This window comes from Lichenostomus cassidix, chromosome 4, assembly GCF_008360975.1.
Source record: "Lichenostomus cassidix isolate B80296 chromosome 4, HeHo_3.0, whole genome shotgun sequence".
Classification (NCBI taxonomy): domain Eukaryota; kingdom Metazoa; phylum Chordata; class Aves; order Passeriformes; family Meliphagidae; genus Lichenostomus; species Lichenostomus cassidix.
This window is the reverse complement of record NC_139484.1, coordinates 48,134,822-48,152,054: the sequence shown is the minus strand read 5'-3', so window position 1 is coordinate 48,152,054 and position 17,233 is coordinate 48,134,822. Positions and strand designations below refer to the sequence as shown.

General features: G+C 43.2%; 1 protein-coding gene across 12 annotated transcripts in view; it reads left to right on the top strand.

The window, feature by feature from the left end:
* The first annotated feature begins 223 nt into the window (after positions 1–223).
* The window catches only part of LIMCH1 (LIM and calponin homology domains 1), a 179,224-nt gene continuing 162,214 nt past the window's right edge, over positions 224–17,233 (top strand). For 2 of the 12 annotated variants that reach the window (XM_085059075.1, XM_085059076.1), the window contains exon 1: positions 229–685. In XM_085059075.1, the coding sequence (XP_084915201.1) occupies positions 590–685 (96 nt within the window). In that variant the 5' untranslated portion in view covers positions 229–589. Of the gene's footprint in view, positions 686–17,233 lie in introns of all 12 variants that reach the window. The other 10 variants (XM_085059078.1, XM_085059077.1, XM_085059073.1 and 7 more) reach the window with 9 other exon arrangements.

Here is a 17,233-nt window from a genome sequence, read left to right as displayed (position 1 = left end):
CGAAAGCAGGGGGTGCATGGCCATCGAGTGCCCCCCTCTTCGGGAGCCGCGGGGCCGGGGGAGCGGCTCTTCCCCAAGCAGGGGGTGCCTTGCCATCATCGTCCGCGTCCCCCAGGCGGGGTGCCCGACTCCCCCGCCCACCCTCCCCCCCGGTCGCAGCGCCGCCCGCGATGCGATGCTCGCGGCGGGGAGGCGGTGGCGCGGGCATTTGCATGGGCTGAAGGCAAAGCGGCTTCGCCCGTCTGTTTTATTTTTAGCTGGCAGCTCAGGACAGCGCAGCGCGGCTCCGCTCCGCCGGCGGGGCGGGCGGGGCGGCAGGCGAGGGAGGACCGAGCCGGCAGGGCGGGCGGACGGACGGGGCACCGGCGGAGAGAGGTTACCGCAGGCGAGCTGCAGCCAGCCGGGCTGCGGAGCGCCGCCGCCCCGGCTCCCGCCCCGGCGGCTGCGAGCAGGGAGAGGCAGGGACAGGCAGAGAGAGGCAGGCAGCGGCCTCCGGCGTCTCCTCGCTGCGGCCGCGGTTCGCCCCGGGCTGGCGACTCGGTGCCTGGCTTCTCCCCCGCCGCAGCCGCGGCGCGCCGGGGCCCTGCAGATGGCCAGTCCTGGGCTGGAGCTGGGGGAGGTTCAGCCTCCTCCCGAGCCCCCCCAGCCTGAGCTGGCCTTCACCGAGGCTCAGAAGTGGATCGAGGTAAGCCCGCGGGATGGCAGGGGTGCAGGCGGCTGACCCCATCGGGGACACCCCGCGGGACGACCCGGTGTCCTTCCCTCCCCCCCGGTCGCGGGCACTGTAGGCGTTTTATCCCACGCCGAGCTCTGTCCCGGCCTCCCCGCCGCTCTGCCCGGCTTTCCTCGCTGCGGGGAAAGCAGCCGGGGCCGACCGAGCCGCCGCTCAGCTCCCGCGCAGGGTGCGCGCCTTTGGATGGGCCCCCGCCCCCCTTCCGTCTCTTCCAAACTTAATCTGCTAATCGCATTTCCCCTCCCCGCCCCCGGCGCTGGGATGAACGGGACGGTGTAAACATGAGCCGGGCAGGTGCGCGGAGCCACGGAGCGGACGCGGATGGTGCTCCGTCCCCCGCGGGGCTCCCGGGGACGGCGAGGGCCCCCGCCCTGCCGGGCAGCCTCCGGCCCCCGCCTCGCCCGCTCCCCGCCGCTCGGGTGGCGGTGGCGGCCGCGCAGGTAGCGCTCCGCAGTGCGCGGAGGGCTGGGCCGTCACCGCTGCGAGGCCAGGGACAGCCCTGCTGCCCCTGTTCCCGTCCCTCAGCCGCCCAAGGAGAGATATTTAGTCTCGCTGTGCAAGCAGGGCAGAAAAAATAGATGTGCTTGCCGTTTGCTCGTGCAGTAAAACGGAAAGATGGGCAGGTGGTGGGTCAAATTTAACAGTTAAATATTTTGGCGTGTGCCAATAGAGACGCTTAAAATAGCTCTCCGTCTGATTTCCGGTACAGAACGTGCGTGAAGGTGGCATAAACCCAGATACCAGGGTAGCTGCTCCCTTCAGCTCTGAGCTGTGAATTTAATCTGCAGCTTTTAGAAAGCCTCAGTGGATTCCGTATCCTGAAAGTGATTAGCAAAAGGTTGTAAAAATTGTTGTGACTGTAAGGTTCTGTGAAGCCCTGGGAATTTCAGACGGTGATGTTTCACTCCAGTATCAACTGCAAAAGTAATGCTGTGTCAGTCTTCAGGGAATTGGCCATGACATGATGTGAATCTGGCTGGTGTAGGACCAGAGGCAGAAAAACAACGATGAATGTGAAAAGAAGGGCTTTTGTGCCAAGGAAAGGTGAGCACGCAGGCTGGAAGAGTGAAGTGCACATAAACACCATTTGTCTTGGGAAGATGAATACGACAGTTTCTGTATAGTCTTCTTTATGAGAGAGGACCAAGGGAGAGAGGCACGTGACTCCATCATACATATGGTATAAAAATATCTTGTGACCGTGAGTCCTGCTGACTGCTAAGAACTGCTAAGAAGCCAAGAACTCAATGGTGAAGCAGTTCTCTGTAGATAACGAAGCTGTCGTCAGCCACGCCAGGCATGATAATACTATAAGGCTCCCCGTGTTAGAACAGAACCTTGTGGGTCAGGCAGAAACTTCTCTCTTGGGCAGTTTATTCCACAGTTCACTGCAGCAGCAGATCTCATGCCTGTACCTAGGACCTAGTGCTACCCAGGACCTGGTGAGCAGAGCAGGAGGTCTCCTTAACTTGTGTTCTCCATGCAAGCCCAAGAGTTCCATGTGTACAGAGAACTTGTCAATAACTTGTGCTTCCTCCACTTTTTAAATCTGCTTGATGCATGAATGACAGAACTGTAATGTACTGCTAATTTTGCAGCCGTCCCCTTGCCTGAGGGGAGTGTGTCAGGAGCCTGGAGCACAGCCATGGCTGTGGTGTGAGAGGGAAGCATCTGCCTTTCCAGCAAGGCCCAGAGTTGATGCTCCTACTTCGAGAAAGAAGGAAGAAGCTGCCAGTGAAGTAAATGTGGCTTAATTTGCCTAACACATTGTATTTCCTTTTAATCCCGGTTTGGCTTAAGCTCTGGAGCATGAGGGTTATTATCTCTTCCAAAAATCTGGTCAGCATTCGCTCTTCTAAATCGGGATGATTTGAACTGACTGAATTATGCAGAACTTGATTTGCTAGTGCAAAGTTATTGAAAAGCAATATCAATCTTATAAATAAATAAAATTAAAAAATAAGAAATTACACTGGTATCAACATTCAGTGTGCCAAGCCCTATTGATTTGCATGAAAACCAGAAATTGGGGTCATGCTGTGTCTGGCTACTAGGTCCATCTGCTTCAGCTGGCTCTCTACTTGTCTCTCACCAGTTTATTCTCTGGCCTAGAGATGTTAGCAAATGTCCAGTGTGTGGTGTCTTCCAGCTCCGTTCTGACCATTTAAAATTACATCTCTCTCAAATGAAAATAAAAAAAATTGTTAGGGTTGCAAGCAGGGCTGTTGAACCTGTAGTACGGAGAAGACAAGCTAGTGAAAATGCTAGCAGTGTGAGACAGCTTAAAACCTGTCTTAGGCTGTAAAACAGTACCATGCAAGGAAATTAAAGTAGAAATGGATAGACTGAAAACACTCTGAGCTTATTGTGCATTTTTATTATTAATGATTTAGTTGTGTGGCTTGCTTGTTGGCTTCTCATCTGGTTTAAATCTTCGTGTGAGTGCTGTCACCATTGTTATAGGGCTGACAGAAATCCACCCTGGGGTCTGCAGTGCATTTCTCCTCTGGTGGGACTGGAAAGGGAGGCTTCTCCTCTTCTTGCAAATAGGCAGCCAAGACATCAAGTGATAAATGTTTAGATCTGCATGAATCAAGGCGCTTCTGTTCCACTGCTCCAGAGGTGTTAGGGGTCCTGTCTCTACTCCTTGGGTCTGCCACATTTCACCAGAGTTGGTCTTCTGGGTGCCAGAAGCCTTCCTTTTTCTCTGCTAGTAATACTTTAATCTGAATGCTGCAGGGTAGGGTGGTTGAAATTGCACTGAAGTTTCGGTGGATTCTTGTACTAATCCTCTTGTCTCTCCCTGGAGCTCTGACCCAGTAACACTGAGGTGTTCACTGAGCAGGGAAGAGAGCTCTGACCCTTACTGCCAAGGCTGCTTATATATTTAACAATCTGTGTTTTGTAAGAGAGTATTTCTAGTGGTGGTAGATTTGGTCTCTTCTCTGTGTTGCAGAAGGTGGGATTTTAGATTTCTGTGGAGTTCTAATCTCGAGTCCTTTAGGGTAGGAAACCAGAGTTCAGGCTTGCTTAATTTTGCATAAATATCAACTGTGCATCCCTCTTCTACCAGCAAACTAGTCTATTATTTTAGTTTAGCTTGGCATGTACTACTTAAGTGAATAATGCCCTCCTAATGACAAAATGCACCATATTAGTAGCACTCAGAGGAATTAAAATAAAGGCACTGAATGAAAAACCCTGAGAGAGCTACATCAGTCTGCATTATTAAAGGTGTGGTATCTCATTTCAATTAATGCATCTCAGTTTCACTGAAAGAATATATCAGCCTTGTAAAGCCTAGTGGCATACTGCAGCAAAATAACAAATCTAACTTAATCTAATGGCCTGTAATCTTAAAATATCAAGGTTTTCTGTAAATGTGTTTAATCAAGAATAACTGACAGTTGAAAGAACGTCTGTATAAACAGAGTTATTCTTGCCGTAAAAACTCATAGGAGAATTATACAGTAATAAAGTCACATTTAATACCAGAGTAACTCCTAAGGGTATTGTTATCTCTTCATGTGCCTCCTAGCCTTGCCTCATTAATATGCTCTCTCCTCATTGCTGAGACTTTGTTCAATTAGGGATGGCTTTTCCATAGACTTATATTCCTTAGAAACTTTGCCAGCTGATAAGAATACTTCCTTTATAGTTATATAGCAATAATAAACAGGTCATGTTTTTCTGTCCCCTGTGACCAGTGCCTGACTTTATCACTCCCTCTAGATGGGTGTATGCTAAACCCCATCAACTTCTAATGTATCTGCTGCTTTTTTTCCTATATACATTCCCTGTGACAATTCTCATGTTAAGGAGAAATTTGCCAGCCAGAGGAGTTGGGTATTTTGTGGCTTATCTTCTTTTTGCCTTCTAGCAAAACACCTCTTAGATTTTTGTATTAAAAGTGGCATTTTAAGTTGGTAACAGTGGTGCTGCTTCTAGGAGAAACTGGAGGACCATGTGCATTCCCTTAGTGCTTCTGGATGTGTCACATCATACAGCAGAATAGGCAGGCCACTGCTGCACTACCTTCTCTATGGAGGAGTATGAGAGGCATAAATTCAGGGAAGTGACTCAGGCAAATCAACTTCATGTGATTTGTTTGACCCAGGAGTCTAGAAACAAGGTTTCTATAGGGTGTCTCTCTCAGCCAGAGAGATGAGGTTCCCACTGCAAAAATGTAACTTAAAAGGAGTTGAAGGCAGTTCATTGACTTCTTTCCTAACGGTGAAGCAGTTTGTAGTATCTGCAGTGGGCGCCTGGAACTTGAATAATACGCAAGTTTGTTTATATGACCTTCAGAATGTGGTATGACCTTTGAGGAACATCAGAGATAAAGCTCATTTGGTGAAAAGTATTGGGTAAGCTAACTGATTCATGAGTATATGAGTGACCTGTGTCCTGCAGAAGTGTTTCTGTTTCCAAATACGTGTAGACATCTACTCTTCCTTTGCTGTGAAGCTGATTCGAAGATCCTTGAATAGGGACCCTAGTTCCCTTGAACATAGATACAGTTCCAAGAATGATGGTGCCTGTAGCCAAACTGGGATCTTTGGGTGCCACTACAGTTATGCCACTATTTGGATAGGAATGGACTAAATCCAACAAACATCTGCAGCAAGCATTTACACAGAATTCAGTTTAACTACTTTACGAGAGTATTTCAATGCAACCACTTAAATGTAGAATGTTGCACCAAACTCTAAAACTGATTGGTTTTACTAATTGAATATTGTAGAAAAGTTGTGGAATGAGCCTCCAAGGAGTGTTTGCAGTTCAGATTTCTCAGCCTTTAGCCTTTCTTTCTTTTCAGCTCTTTTTCTTCCTCTGGAAGAGCGTCTTACGTATATACTTCGTGTAATGTATTTGGAATGAATTTTTTAAAGTGAGCAAGTGTGTTCTCAGACTAGAAGAAACCTATGCAAATGTGTTAGACAAGTTAGTCCGATATGTGGACAAGCTGAAGTATAGGGCAGAAGAATCCTACCCACAGTGTTTGTAAGGTAACCACAGAGTCAAAAGGTGTGTTGCTGGTGTCTGGCCCTAGATCTATGTGAATGCAGGATAACTTTACTGTGGTTACAGTGACTGGATTTGGAGAGGAGAGGAATTCTTCACTGCTATCTCTACATCTCCTCCTGGGCAGCATTTAGGGACTGCAGGCAGGACAGATGGGATGCTCTTCATTCTGGCTCAGTTAGTAATTCAGTGGAATGAGTGCTAAATTGATTTAATGAGGGTGGAAGAACCCACCCAAACTCTCTGACCCTGTTAGACTACCACCTTCTAGAAATTTTTTCCTCCCCCAGTTGCCTGGCAGCCAACCTCCTGTGCTGTATACATGAACCCAGTTCCCTTGTCATGAGATCTGTTTAAGCCATGTTACAAGTAGCACTTGGCACAGGGGTGAAGATAATCAGAACAACAATACTATTGATAAAGGGATAATGTCAGGAAATGCAGGACTGAGCTCTTAATTGTCTTAAACCTGAATTAATTTCTACTTTCAGTGTTGAAATTTTAAAATAGGTAAAAGATCTGACCTTAACACCAGTCTGGGATGCCATTATTCAGTTTATGGTGGAGACCAGTTAGTGCAGCTATGTAACCTCATTATATTTGTTCTCCTAGTAACAGCATTTTAAAATTATTTCTTTTTTAACTCAAACATTGGTCCTTTAGAAAGGAAGGTGGAATCTTTTCCAAGTATGGAGTTTAAATAGTAGGTCAATGTCAATACAGCAGAATTTCCTAGCTTCTAAAATGTTTTGGCTTATCTGGGGAGTGGTGTTTCATGACAGGTTATAAAATCTGCATTATATCTTGTTTGAAAAACCTATCAGTCTTGAAGCTGTTCATCTGTGGGTGAAGAATTCTGTGCATTGATTCTCTGCAAACATTCCAAGAAGAATAACTTTTCAATGAAAAAACCATTTATGGGGTGAAAGTGTCACTTAAAAGGGCAGCTGCGTAGGGGAACATATGAACACCTTGACGTGCTCACCATGAAGATCTAAGCTTTCCTTCCTTCTCCTTCCAGTATTATTTAAAGAAGAAAGGCTTGCCTCACTCAGGCCCTTAGATCACAATGAGTACAACAGATCCTATGGCACCAATAACATCACATTAAAATTGATAGCTGAAACTTCTCCCAGCTATGTTAATTGCAGTCTTGGGTGAAAGGGCTGCAGCCTGTGTCCTTGAGACCGTCTTGTCAGAATGTGAAGAACAGTAATGTACCACAGCTTAAAACGAAGAAATCCCTGCCTATTACTGTGTTTTATTTTATAAAGGGCATAAATGTACTTCCTGTACCTGGGGCAGGGTGGGGACTGACTGCTGGGGCAGCAGTTCTGCTGGGAAGGACCGGGAGAACCTGTGGGAAAACAGGCTGGACACAAGCCTGGGGTGTCCTGACAGCAGGAGAGGCTACCCCTTCATGATCTTCTGGAGCTGATAGTGATGGAAGTGGTTGTTTGCTCCTGTTTGGCACCTGCTAGGCCCCTCTGGGAATGCTGCACCCAGTTTTGTGGCCCAGGCTGTGGGAGGGACATTGACAAGCTGGAGGAAACTGAGCAGGGAGCCCCCAGGCTGAATTGTGCTGGGATACTTGCCATGAGAGAAAGGTTGATGGAGCTGGGCTTCTTTGGGAGAGGTGGCTTTGTGTGGACATGGCAGCAGCATCCCTGTACCTGTGAGCAGGTTTTTGAGAAGACAGATTCAGGCACTTCAGAGAGGCTTGTGGCAGAAAAGTGAGAAAGTTGTCATAAATTAAAATAGGAAAGGTTATGGCTTGACACAGGGAGAAGCTTCTTCACCATGAGGTCAGTTGAACATGGATGCAGGTTGCCCAGAGATGCTGGAAGAACACCATCACTGGAGTGTATCATTCCTGTCTGGACAAAGCTGGGAATAGCCTGGTCAGACCCATGAGCTGCCCTTGCACATCGCAGGAGGTTGGACTAGAGGTCTTCTGAGGTTCCTACCAACCTGGTTATTCTGTGCATTTATGACTCCTTGGTAGTGGGTGAGTGAGCATCACTTAATTGTATTTTTAATGCTACTTTATAGGCCACTTGTATTATTGTAGTGAAGAGCCTATTTATATAAACAAAACGCTTCTTTATACAAAAGCAAAACTCCTATGGCTTATGGCAGGCATCTTCAGAGTATGCTACTGAGTTTCCTTTGTAGAAACTCCTCAAGGCAATGTAAAATATATTTGGCTTCCAATCTTAATTATTTTTGCTAAACCTGTTTTATTATAGGAAACTGTAAAAATGACCAATTTCCTTGGCTTGGCTTGAATTTTTTTGTTGTTGTTATTTAATTCATGGTGCACTGCTGTAATTGATTATTAAGGGATTTAAATTATGTCCCTTCCTTTCCAAATCTTGAGAAGATGACATACAGACTTAATTCTGGAGAATTTAGATGCTAAATCCTTAAGAGGCTTTTTGCTTGTAGTATCAGTTGTTTATAAGGATCCTTTACCTTGATAGTCCCTCTGCTCAGTTCCAATATAACTTGCTACTGTTAAATAGGGTTTTTCTTTAATTGTATGTATCTATGATGATTACTGCCAGCAACCCTTACCCTAGAAAAATGTCTAGTTTAACAATAGAGTTAATAATAGAGCTTACATCTGATGTTATAATTGACTTAAAGTAGTCTAGTGAATTCTTGATTGATGAGGAAAGAAGAAAATCCTCTTCATTTGCTCATTTGAAGAGAAACCCTATTTTGCTGGTTTCTGCTGCTCTGAGGTCTCATGCCTAGTCTCAAAGACAACTTGATTTTGAAATCAATTTTGACAAGCTAAGATTCTGAAAAATAATTCTGCTGTGGCTTCTTGGCTTTGGCATCATTGTCAGTGATTCACAGAGCACTTCACAGGCTAAGGAGCAGCATGGTGGAGGTAGGGGAAGCAATTCTTTAATTCTGCTCTGAACGGATGGATGAGTAAGGTAAGAGAGAAATGCTCTTGCTCCTTCACAGGGCATTCTTCATGGTCCCTGGGTCATGATGGAAATAAGACAGGGATTTTTGCAATGTGTGATCCCACAGTGAGTTTTAGGAAGAATGTGAAAGGAAAAGTTCTCTGTGATGTCTTTTCCTTGTGCTGTTCTAACATCCAAATTCTTCCTACCTCCATCTGACCTTTACACAGTCTTCAGAAGAATCCCAGCCCTTCAGTTATCTACAAGCTACATGGAAAGTGGCTGCACATACTCATTACTGTGCAATGCACAAAACCCAGGAGACTTCATCCTGATACTGTAAATACATTTCCTCGTGTTTCCTTTCCTGTGGGTGTTGGTAGATCTCCGTACAGTGTTGCAATCAGGAGTAGTCAAGTGTCTGGTTGGATTACACTATTGTTTAAATGAAAAATTTAGCTGTTACCTGCAGTTCCTCAGAGATACATTGTTTGGATTCAGGTTTTTCTTAAAAATAATGAGGAAGTAAAATCCATGGAAAGATTAATACACAAGAGTTCTAAAAACTAACTTTAGCTCTGATACATTCAGCAAAAATGCAGGTCAAGGGCTTTATACCGGGTATTGATAATGCCCGATAGCATTGCATCATGTGAATTCCTTTACATGGGATGGCACTCTTGGAAGGAGAGGTTGTGAACTGAAGATGAAGAAAAGTATGTTTTTCCACTTTGGGAACTTTGCATTTCCAGAGTGGCAGTAAAAAATCTTTCTAAATGATCTTCCCACTAAAACCACGAGGCCAAGAAACTCAAATGAATTTGTAGTGCAGCATCAGGTCAGAGACTGACACAAAGAGTTGTAACTGTTGCTCTGACTAGAGATGCACAGCCTTGCTTTTGCAAAAGCAGAGGCTGATGCCCATAAATAACTGATTTCAAGTGGGAGCAGAATGCCTACATGGCTGCAGAGGACAAGGGTTTGAGGTTAAAAATCTCTTTGTGGGGATTTGCCAGCACTGTTTTCCATGAAATGCACAAGGTCAAGTTATGCTGTTGTATCACAGCAGATTGTGGCTCTGGTGAAGTTTAGAGGTCTTGCTATGTGTCTTAAAGCAAATGTAACTCCCAAATCCAAACCCCTCACTTTAGTTTTCATCTGCCTATAAATATTCAAGGAAATTATGGAACTCATAATGATTTAATTTCTTGTGCAAATTTTATATCTGATATGGGTGCATTGGACACTCCCTTTCAACTCTGCTTCCAATGAACACTGAAAATCCTTTGTCCAAATGTCTACTTGCCCAATCTAGAAAATTCTTAAGAAAATTTTTTTTTTGTCTGCTATAAGACAATGGAAGCTGCTGTATCTGAGGAAAAGCACTGAAGTCTTCCTCCCCATTTTCTCTCTGAATTCCTGCTTTTGAATATTAACTTCATGCCTTTGATGGCAATTTTGCTTGTATTTTCCAATTCCTTTTTTCCAATTTAAAAAGAGTCACGGTGTGTTAGCTGAAGTCTGCTATCTGTCAGTGAGCATTTTCTGCCTCTGTTTGGGAAAGGAGGAGGAATGAGAAGAGGCAGAAGTGACTGCCTTGTCTCTGTCAGACTGGTGCAGGCAGGGATGCCCAGTGTGCCAGGGTGTTCAGCACTGAATCCCTTGGCTTTGTTTCTGTGCGATTGTTGTGATTAATTTCAGTGGGCTAACACACATATATTGTTGCAAAAACAACTCTGGAAATTTTTTCAGTCCAGAGGCATAAATGCAACTATGTAATCTAAACAGAAAAAACAAAGAGAATAACTATATAAGTATTTTTTTTCTGATTGTCCTTTTCCTGATTCTTATGACTTGTTTTTTAAAGTCGTGGTTTGGAAAAAAGAAGGTATGGATTTGGGAGTGTGCATGTGCAGTGTCAGTCTTCTGCCAGTGTTCAAAGATAGCCAAGAAAATAATTGTTTTCCAGAAAAGTTATGCTTGCAAGGAAAAAAAGGTGTCATAGTCAGTGAGTCACAAAGGTGAGTCTTGACTGAACTTTATATAAGTTCAGAGAAATTATATAAAACCTTAGCCTGATATTCTACCCCTCCCCAAACCAATTTTTATTATTTTTATTTCAACAAGGTGGCCTTCAGTTTTGGAATAACATGCTAAAAAACCAAAAATCAACAAAGTTTAAGCGACTGAAATGGTCCTTTATTAGAAACAGCTTGCCTCTTCTAAAGGGAAGCAAAAGTACCCTTTAAACATTTTAATTATGACCATGCAAATCTTCAGTCTTGCTGGGACTTTGTTTTCTCCTTCCCTCAGATCAGAGCCACTCTGCCTGTGTGACTCCTCTGCCGAGGGTCTTGGGCTGAAGGACACTTTCTGTCAAGGCACGTTCTGCCTGCTGGTGGTACTGGCTGCAGGCAGTGTTACACTGATCCCTCAGGATGGCCCAGGTGCATGGCCACTGCTCAAAGGGGACGTGGTGGCTCTTGAGGGGTGGCTCCAGCCTAGGCAGCTGTTGCATTGCAGCTACTGAGATCCAGAGACTCTCAGACTGGCACAGCACAGCTAAGGGTGAGATATGTCCTGTGAGGATATGAGCATAAAGGGAGCACAGGGTGTTAAAAATAAAGCTGGTGAAACTGCAAAGTAATTTTACCTCCCTTGCTTATCTTTCAGTAATTATTTTCTCCTAGGAAGCAGTTCTCAGTTATATTTGCAGATGTTCATTTGCTATGGGTACCCTCCAAACCTGAACATCAAAACAGATAAAGGATATGCAGTTTATGAGGGATACACTGCAGGTGGTGGGAAAACCTTCTTGGAGTACCCTAAATAGACAAAGATCCCTATTTTTATTTTAAAATGCATCTCAGTAATAAATGCTTCATAACTGCATTCCTTTCCTTCATTTTGCTTCTTGTTAGTAGCTTCAGGGGAGAAAGAAAGAAAAGCTGTTATAGATAGCAGTGGGACAATGTAATGAAAATTCACAGGGGTAGCTCTGAGGTGACATTCCAGTAAAATATAATAGAAAAACTTGTCTACCAGTGCTTGTGGGATTTTATCCAATAATTTCCATTCATTGTACTTCACTAGCGTCTCTGATGTTGTACTGCTGAATAATAGCTTTGATTCTGTATTTTTATTTTTGGATTTCAACCAAGACTCTTGAGTGCATATTCTGGTTATAGGCAGATCTTATATTTGTGGTTTTTTCATCCACGCTCAATATTTGTTAGTTTTTCAGTGCAGTGCTCAGTTCTCCATTGCCATACTGGGTTTCTTTTCTTCTTCTTTTTTTTTTTTTAAATTGTGTGGAAAAAACTTACATTTCAGCTTCCCACATTAAGGGCCTTGAAATCAATAGATCAAAGCCAGAGCAGACTTGCTGGAAGTGGTGCAATCTCAAACTGTGTTGAAAGCTTTTGTTTTCTGCCTTTTTTCCTGTCTCTTGGTATCTCCCAAGAGGAGGAAGAGCATAAGGGGGACCTCTGTGTAGGGAAAGGGGAATATCCCATCATTGCATGCTTGGGGTACCAAAGCAGGGATATATGACTAGAAGGTACTGATTTTCAGAAGCAGCAGTGGGAGCAGGCTTTGCACAGGGTGAGGAGCTCCAATATGAAGCATCAAAGCCACAGTTTCCCATGGCTTGACTTGGGCTCCAGTACACCCAGGAAATAGATGCTGTTGGAAAAAGTGCTGTTGGAGAAAGGACTTTCAGTGTTACCTATGAGCAGGGAACATTTTCCAGTGCATGCAACTTCAACCTGGTTGAAGTTTTCTGTTAGGATTGAGAGGGAAAACATGAGCATCTCATACAAAAAAAAAAGGACTGAAGAGAGCAAAACATAAGGTCCTATTATTTTGTTCAGTGGGTAGGGAGAGTGCTTTAAACTTAGAACTGCAACAGCATGAAAGCTGTAAATGATTGGTGAAGCAGATGTGATAGAGTCAACAAAGCTGAGATGCTTCCATGTGTCAAAAACTCCTGCTGGTTCTCTGTTGAGGACAAGTTTTTATTTCTTCAACAAAGAGCAAGTTAGAGAAATGGCTCTTCCACAATGTAGAAAGCTGCTGGCAAGGGCAGAAGGTCACTTCAAATGTGCACACTTGTGTCCTTTGTTGTCCAGTGGTGTATCATAGCAGAATTCCTTAGGACAATGGCATGAGATGAAAAGGGCTGCTGTCTGACAGTTCTTCCATAACCAATTGCATTTATGGGTTCTATGAAAATGGCTTGTAAATGACTGAGCTTGCAGCTATGTGGGCTGACTTATGCACTTGTCCTACTCCTCAGAGCCATGATTTCTTCCTGCCAGAAGTCTAATGAGGCTGTAGTAGCGAAAGAGCATGTTTGGGAATTTCTGGAGTGTAGTAATTATAGCTCTTTCACTCCCATTGCAGTGACAGAATATTTGAACTAATACAAGTTAGGAGAATTATAATTTTGTTCTAACTAGTAAAGCAAAAATGCCTTTTTCATCCTCATTGACAGCCCATCTAATTTAAAATATGACTTTTAACTGAAGGGATTTGGACCATTTTACTTCCTCACAAGCATGTGAGCAACATTGGGGGATTTCTGTCTGTAAATGACTGCCCAGTAATCCATCTGTTAATGCACAGAAATATGGGTGGCAAAAGGCACTCAATGCATCTGTCTCATGGATTCTGCCAGCTCTGCATCCTACAGGCCTTAAGGCTTTAAAATATCTTTATATAGGATAATGGTCATTGCAAGCTTTCTTGAGTAATTTATATGCAGTTGGTCATTCATCCCCCTTGTATCTTCATATCCTGGTGCATATAACTTCAAGGTTTTTCTTCTAAACTTGCACAGAAATAAATTTAAGAAATTTAGTCGAGAGAAGGGAAGAAATGAGAAGTAGCAGAGTCTAGATAAAGAGCTTCAAGAGAATACACCCCGTAACAGGCACTTCAGGGAATATAAGCTAGATCAGGCATGTCTAATCCACTGTAAAATCTCCATTTCCCCCGGGAAGTCCTGGTTGGAGTGGCTATCTCAGGCCCTGATAATGTTGCAGGAAAGATGTAGCTCTTTCTACTGGAAATATTTGTTAGCAATTCCGACTAGAGTGTGTTGCTCAGCAGAGCTTAATAGAGATTCTCTGGTACATTGTTTCTGTGAAGTTGTTTCTTCAACAGCTCTGTGCTAGCATTTAGTATTCCTTTCTATCGCAGTAGAAAGTGAGAGGCATTAGTACAGACAGATACCAATTTGCCAGATGATCTCTTTGGAAGACACACGGACTCAGCTCTCAAATTAATTCCAAATTTACCCTGCTGTGTTTCTGAAGAGAACAATTGCTTCTTTCCTTGACTGCTTCTGTCTTTGTCCTGCATAAACCCCATCTTTAAGATAGAAGGCGATGGAGGCAGATTTTAGTTAAACTCTAGTATGAGCTCCAGCTTTTGCTTTGAGGTTGGGCTGAACATATTGCTTTCCAGCTCTAGGCAGTTGTTCCTCTAGTCAACTTGAACGGCATTTCATCCTGACAGCTGTTTTGCTGACATTATTCCCAGTTAGTTATTCACTGGGATTAAGGGCTTTCTACAGCCAGAACTCTTTGCTGGGAGTGTGCTGTCATTTGGCAGATCATTAAACCAGTAATTCTACAGCGCTTAAAAATTTTAATTTGCCCTACATCCTTCATATTTGGAGTTCCAGCTTGATTGCTCCACAGGCAAAGAGTAAAAATTTACTGTAAATACCCTCATTTTTCTACCTGTTCCCCTTCCCCATAATATTTTCAAGCCAAAACCTTAAGAGCCAGATTTGGGTAAGCCTTGCTTTTTCTTGTGGTGCCATGGGTACCATGTGTGGGTTTGAGTCTCTGTATACAACTGTTCTTTGAACACTCAGTGAAGTCCATGGGCAACAAGAAGGTCACTCTCAGCATTTGTTTTTGTTTTTCACTCCCTGTAGATGATTACTGTAGTTTCCAGGTTTGGTCCCACAGGTAGCACAATCCTGGGAAGGGAGTAGTTGTAATGGTGGTGGTGTTGACACTGGTGCTACCACCTTCTGCCAGTGCTGGTGGTGGTGGAGTCCCTCCACCCTGACGTCCTCATCTCTCAGGGAGGTGGCAACAGTGGTTCTTGCCAGTGCAGTTCGGCTGGGTGTAGCTAGAGGAGAGTGCTTTGTGTTTTGGGGATACTTGGTGCTTGAATGGCCATTTCTTTCACTTCTCTGCTGCTTGGCAGTCACCTGATAGTAACTTGTCTAATGCTTTTGGAGTTGCAGTTTTAAGCTAATGTGTATGCATTCCTCCTGTAATTAAAATCAAGGATCAGTTCTCTTTTGGATCTGTAGCTTAGTTTATCCTGGCACTGGTCCAGGCTGGATAGAGAAGCTGTTTCCCTCTGCAGGCTGCTTTACTGCTGCTAAGCAGGTAAAAGGAATAACTCTGATTGGGGTGCATGCTCTCAGAACATCTGTTTCTTTACTAATATGTTTCTTACTGGCCCTAGATCTCTTGCATAATGAAGAGAATGTAAAGCCTATGTGTTAATCTCTCATGGTCTGCATCTAATTTCAGCTCTAGTGCCACCTACTCACACATTGTATCTATAATGTTTGGTGTAATTCTAGAAATAATTGTGATAACCCCTTAATTTTTATCATCTCAATACCCTTTCCCTTGGCTAATCTTATTTTTCCTTCTACCAGAGGGCACTGAATGAATTTGGTATGCTTCTGGTGAGAGTACTCTTGTGGGCTAACCATGGGCATGAAAGGAGAAAAACAAAGGTGGCTTTCATTATTAAAAAGAACAAGGTCTTGAATAAAAGGGCGAAATGACTGATGTCCCTTTCAAGTGGAGATAAATTTCCAGAACTGTGTTCAGCTGATATGTGTCATATTTTTTAGATGTAACTGACTTTGGTTTAAGACACTCTGATTTCGACTTCCAGCCCAATTTATGTTTGAAAATATTTGGAAAAGCATGTGTGCTCATGAGCATGAACTGGCACAACAATTCTGTCTCTGGAAAGACACAATAGTATTAAATAGTACTAAAAAAGTATAAAATTCCTTACATCATATTCGTAATCAGAAGGCTCATCTTAGTAAAACTCAAGACTGTCAAAAATGACCTGCTTACTTGAATGTCATCAGCAGAAAGATTTACTAGATAATTACTGAGAAATACTTTTTTTATTAAATAAGAGAATCAATCTATTTATCCATCTTTCTTTCATAGACCAAGTAATTTAAATCCCATTCCTTCTGTTTGCACTGTCTTGTGCTTTTCTATCCCAAGTATAGGTTTAGGGCCACATTGCAGACCAAGCAGATGATCCAGCTAAGTTTGCTGGAAGTGGGAGTGGAACAGAACTTTCTGGGCCTTTGTTGTTTTTGCAATTAAAGTAAAAATGTCAACCCTGCCCTACAAAGCCAAAGCCCATTGGTGCCCAAAAGCCCATCAGCTGGCTTCCATTTTCATTTCTATAAAGCAGCCAATAGAGATTCCTATGTAATACTTGTACTACAAATACTGCTTAGAATTTGATAGCCTTTGAAAGTGGCCCTGACTGGAGTCAAAATTGTAGCTCAAGATGATCTCTTTTTTTAGCTCCCAGTTGGGAGATTTCATAATTGTGTGTCTTGAAAGACTGTGTGTTGTATGTTTTCAAATCTTGGTGATAGTGTCTCATTTCCTTATTGAGTCCAGATGTCTACTAGTTTTGTTCTCTAGCACTCTGAGTTTAGGTTACATTTTTTAACTTTAGATAGAATGAATCCTTCTGGGTTTTTTGGTAGTTGTTGTTACCATAAGATTATATACCCAAATTTTTGCAGGAGAGTTATAACCTGGCATTAGTCAGTTTGCTATCTTTTGTTGTGGCTTCAAGTTAGGGTAGCAGAAGTAAATTTCATAATCCAAATGGGAAACAAAATTATTTGCATTTTTAAGTACATTGATGATTTTTTAAAAATCCATTATGCTAGCTTCAAATATCACAGAGGTCAGTTGGTATAACATTGCAGAGACCTGAGGAAGGCTCTGTAGAATGTAAGGCTCTTGGATTCCTCCAAGAATGCCTTACTTTCTACACCAATAGATTGTGTATGCAGTACCAGGAAATCCAGCTTCACACCCCCATAAACAGCAGAGCTTGAAAGAGGACAAGTGAATACTAATGGACATGATGGTTTTCTGTATACATATATTTATCTGTATCCTTTCTGTAGGATATCTCTGGGCTAACGCTGGAGGTTTAGCCTTCACTAAAGCACAGACAAAGTGACTTCAGGAAAGTACAACAAACCTTCTTCCACTGGGCTTTTATTTTTTTTTCTCTCACTACTGCTTTTTGAATGTATACGTTTGTTTGAATGTATACTTTATCTGGCTGTTCAGTCTTTTGGCACTTCATCTCCTGACCTATGCTCGCAGCATTTGTTAGAATAAATTGCATGTGCAAACTTAAAAATGCTAAATTATCAAGATGTGTGCTGTATTCTCCATGGGAAAATAGATAGGCAGGTTTTTACTCTCCTCATATGATATGCAGCATCTCAGAGCCT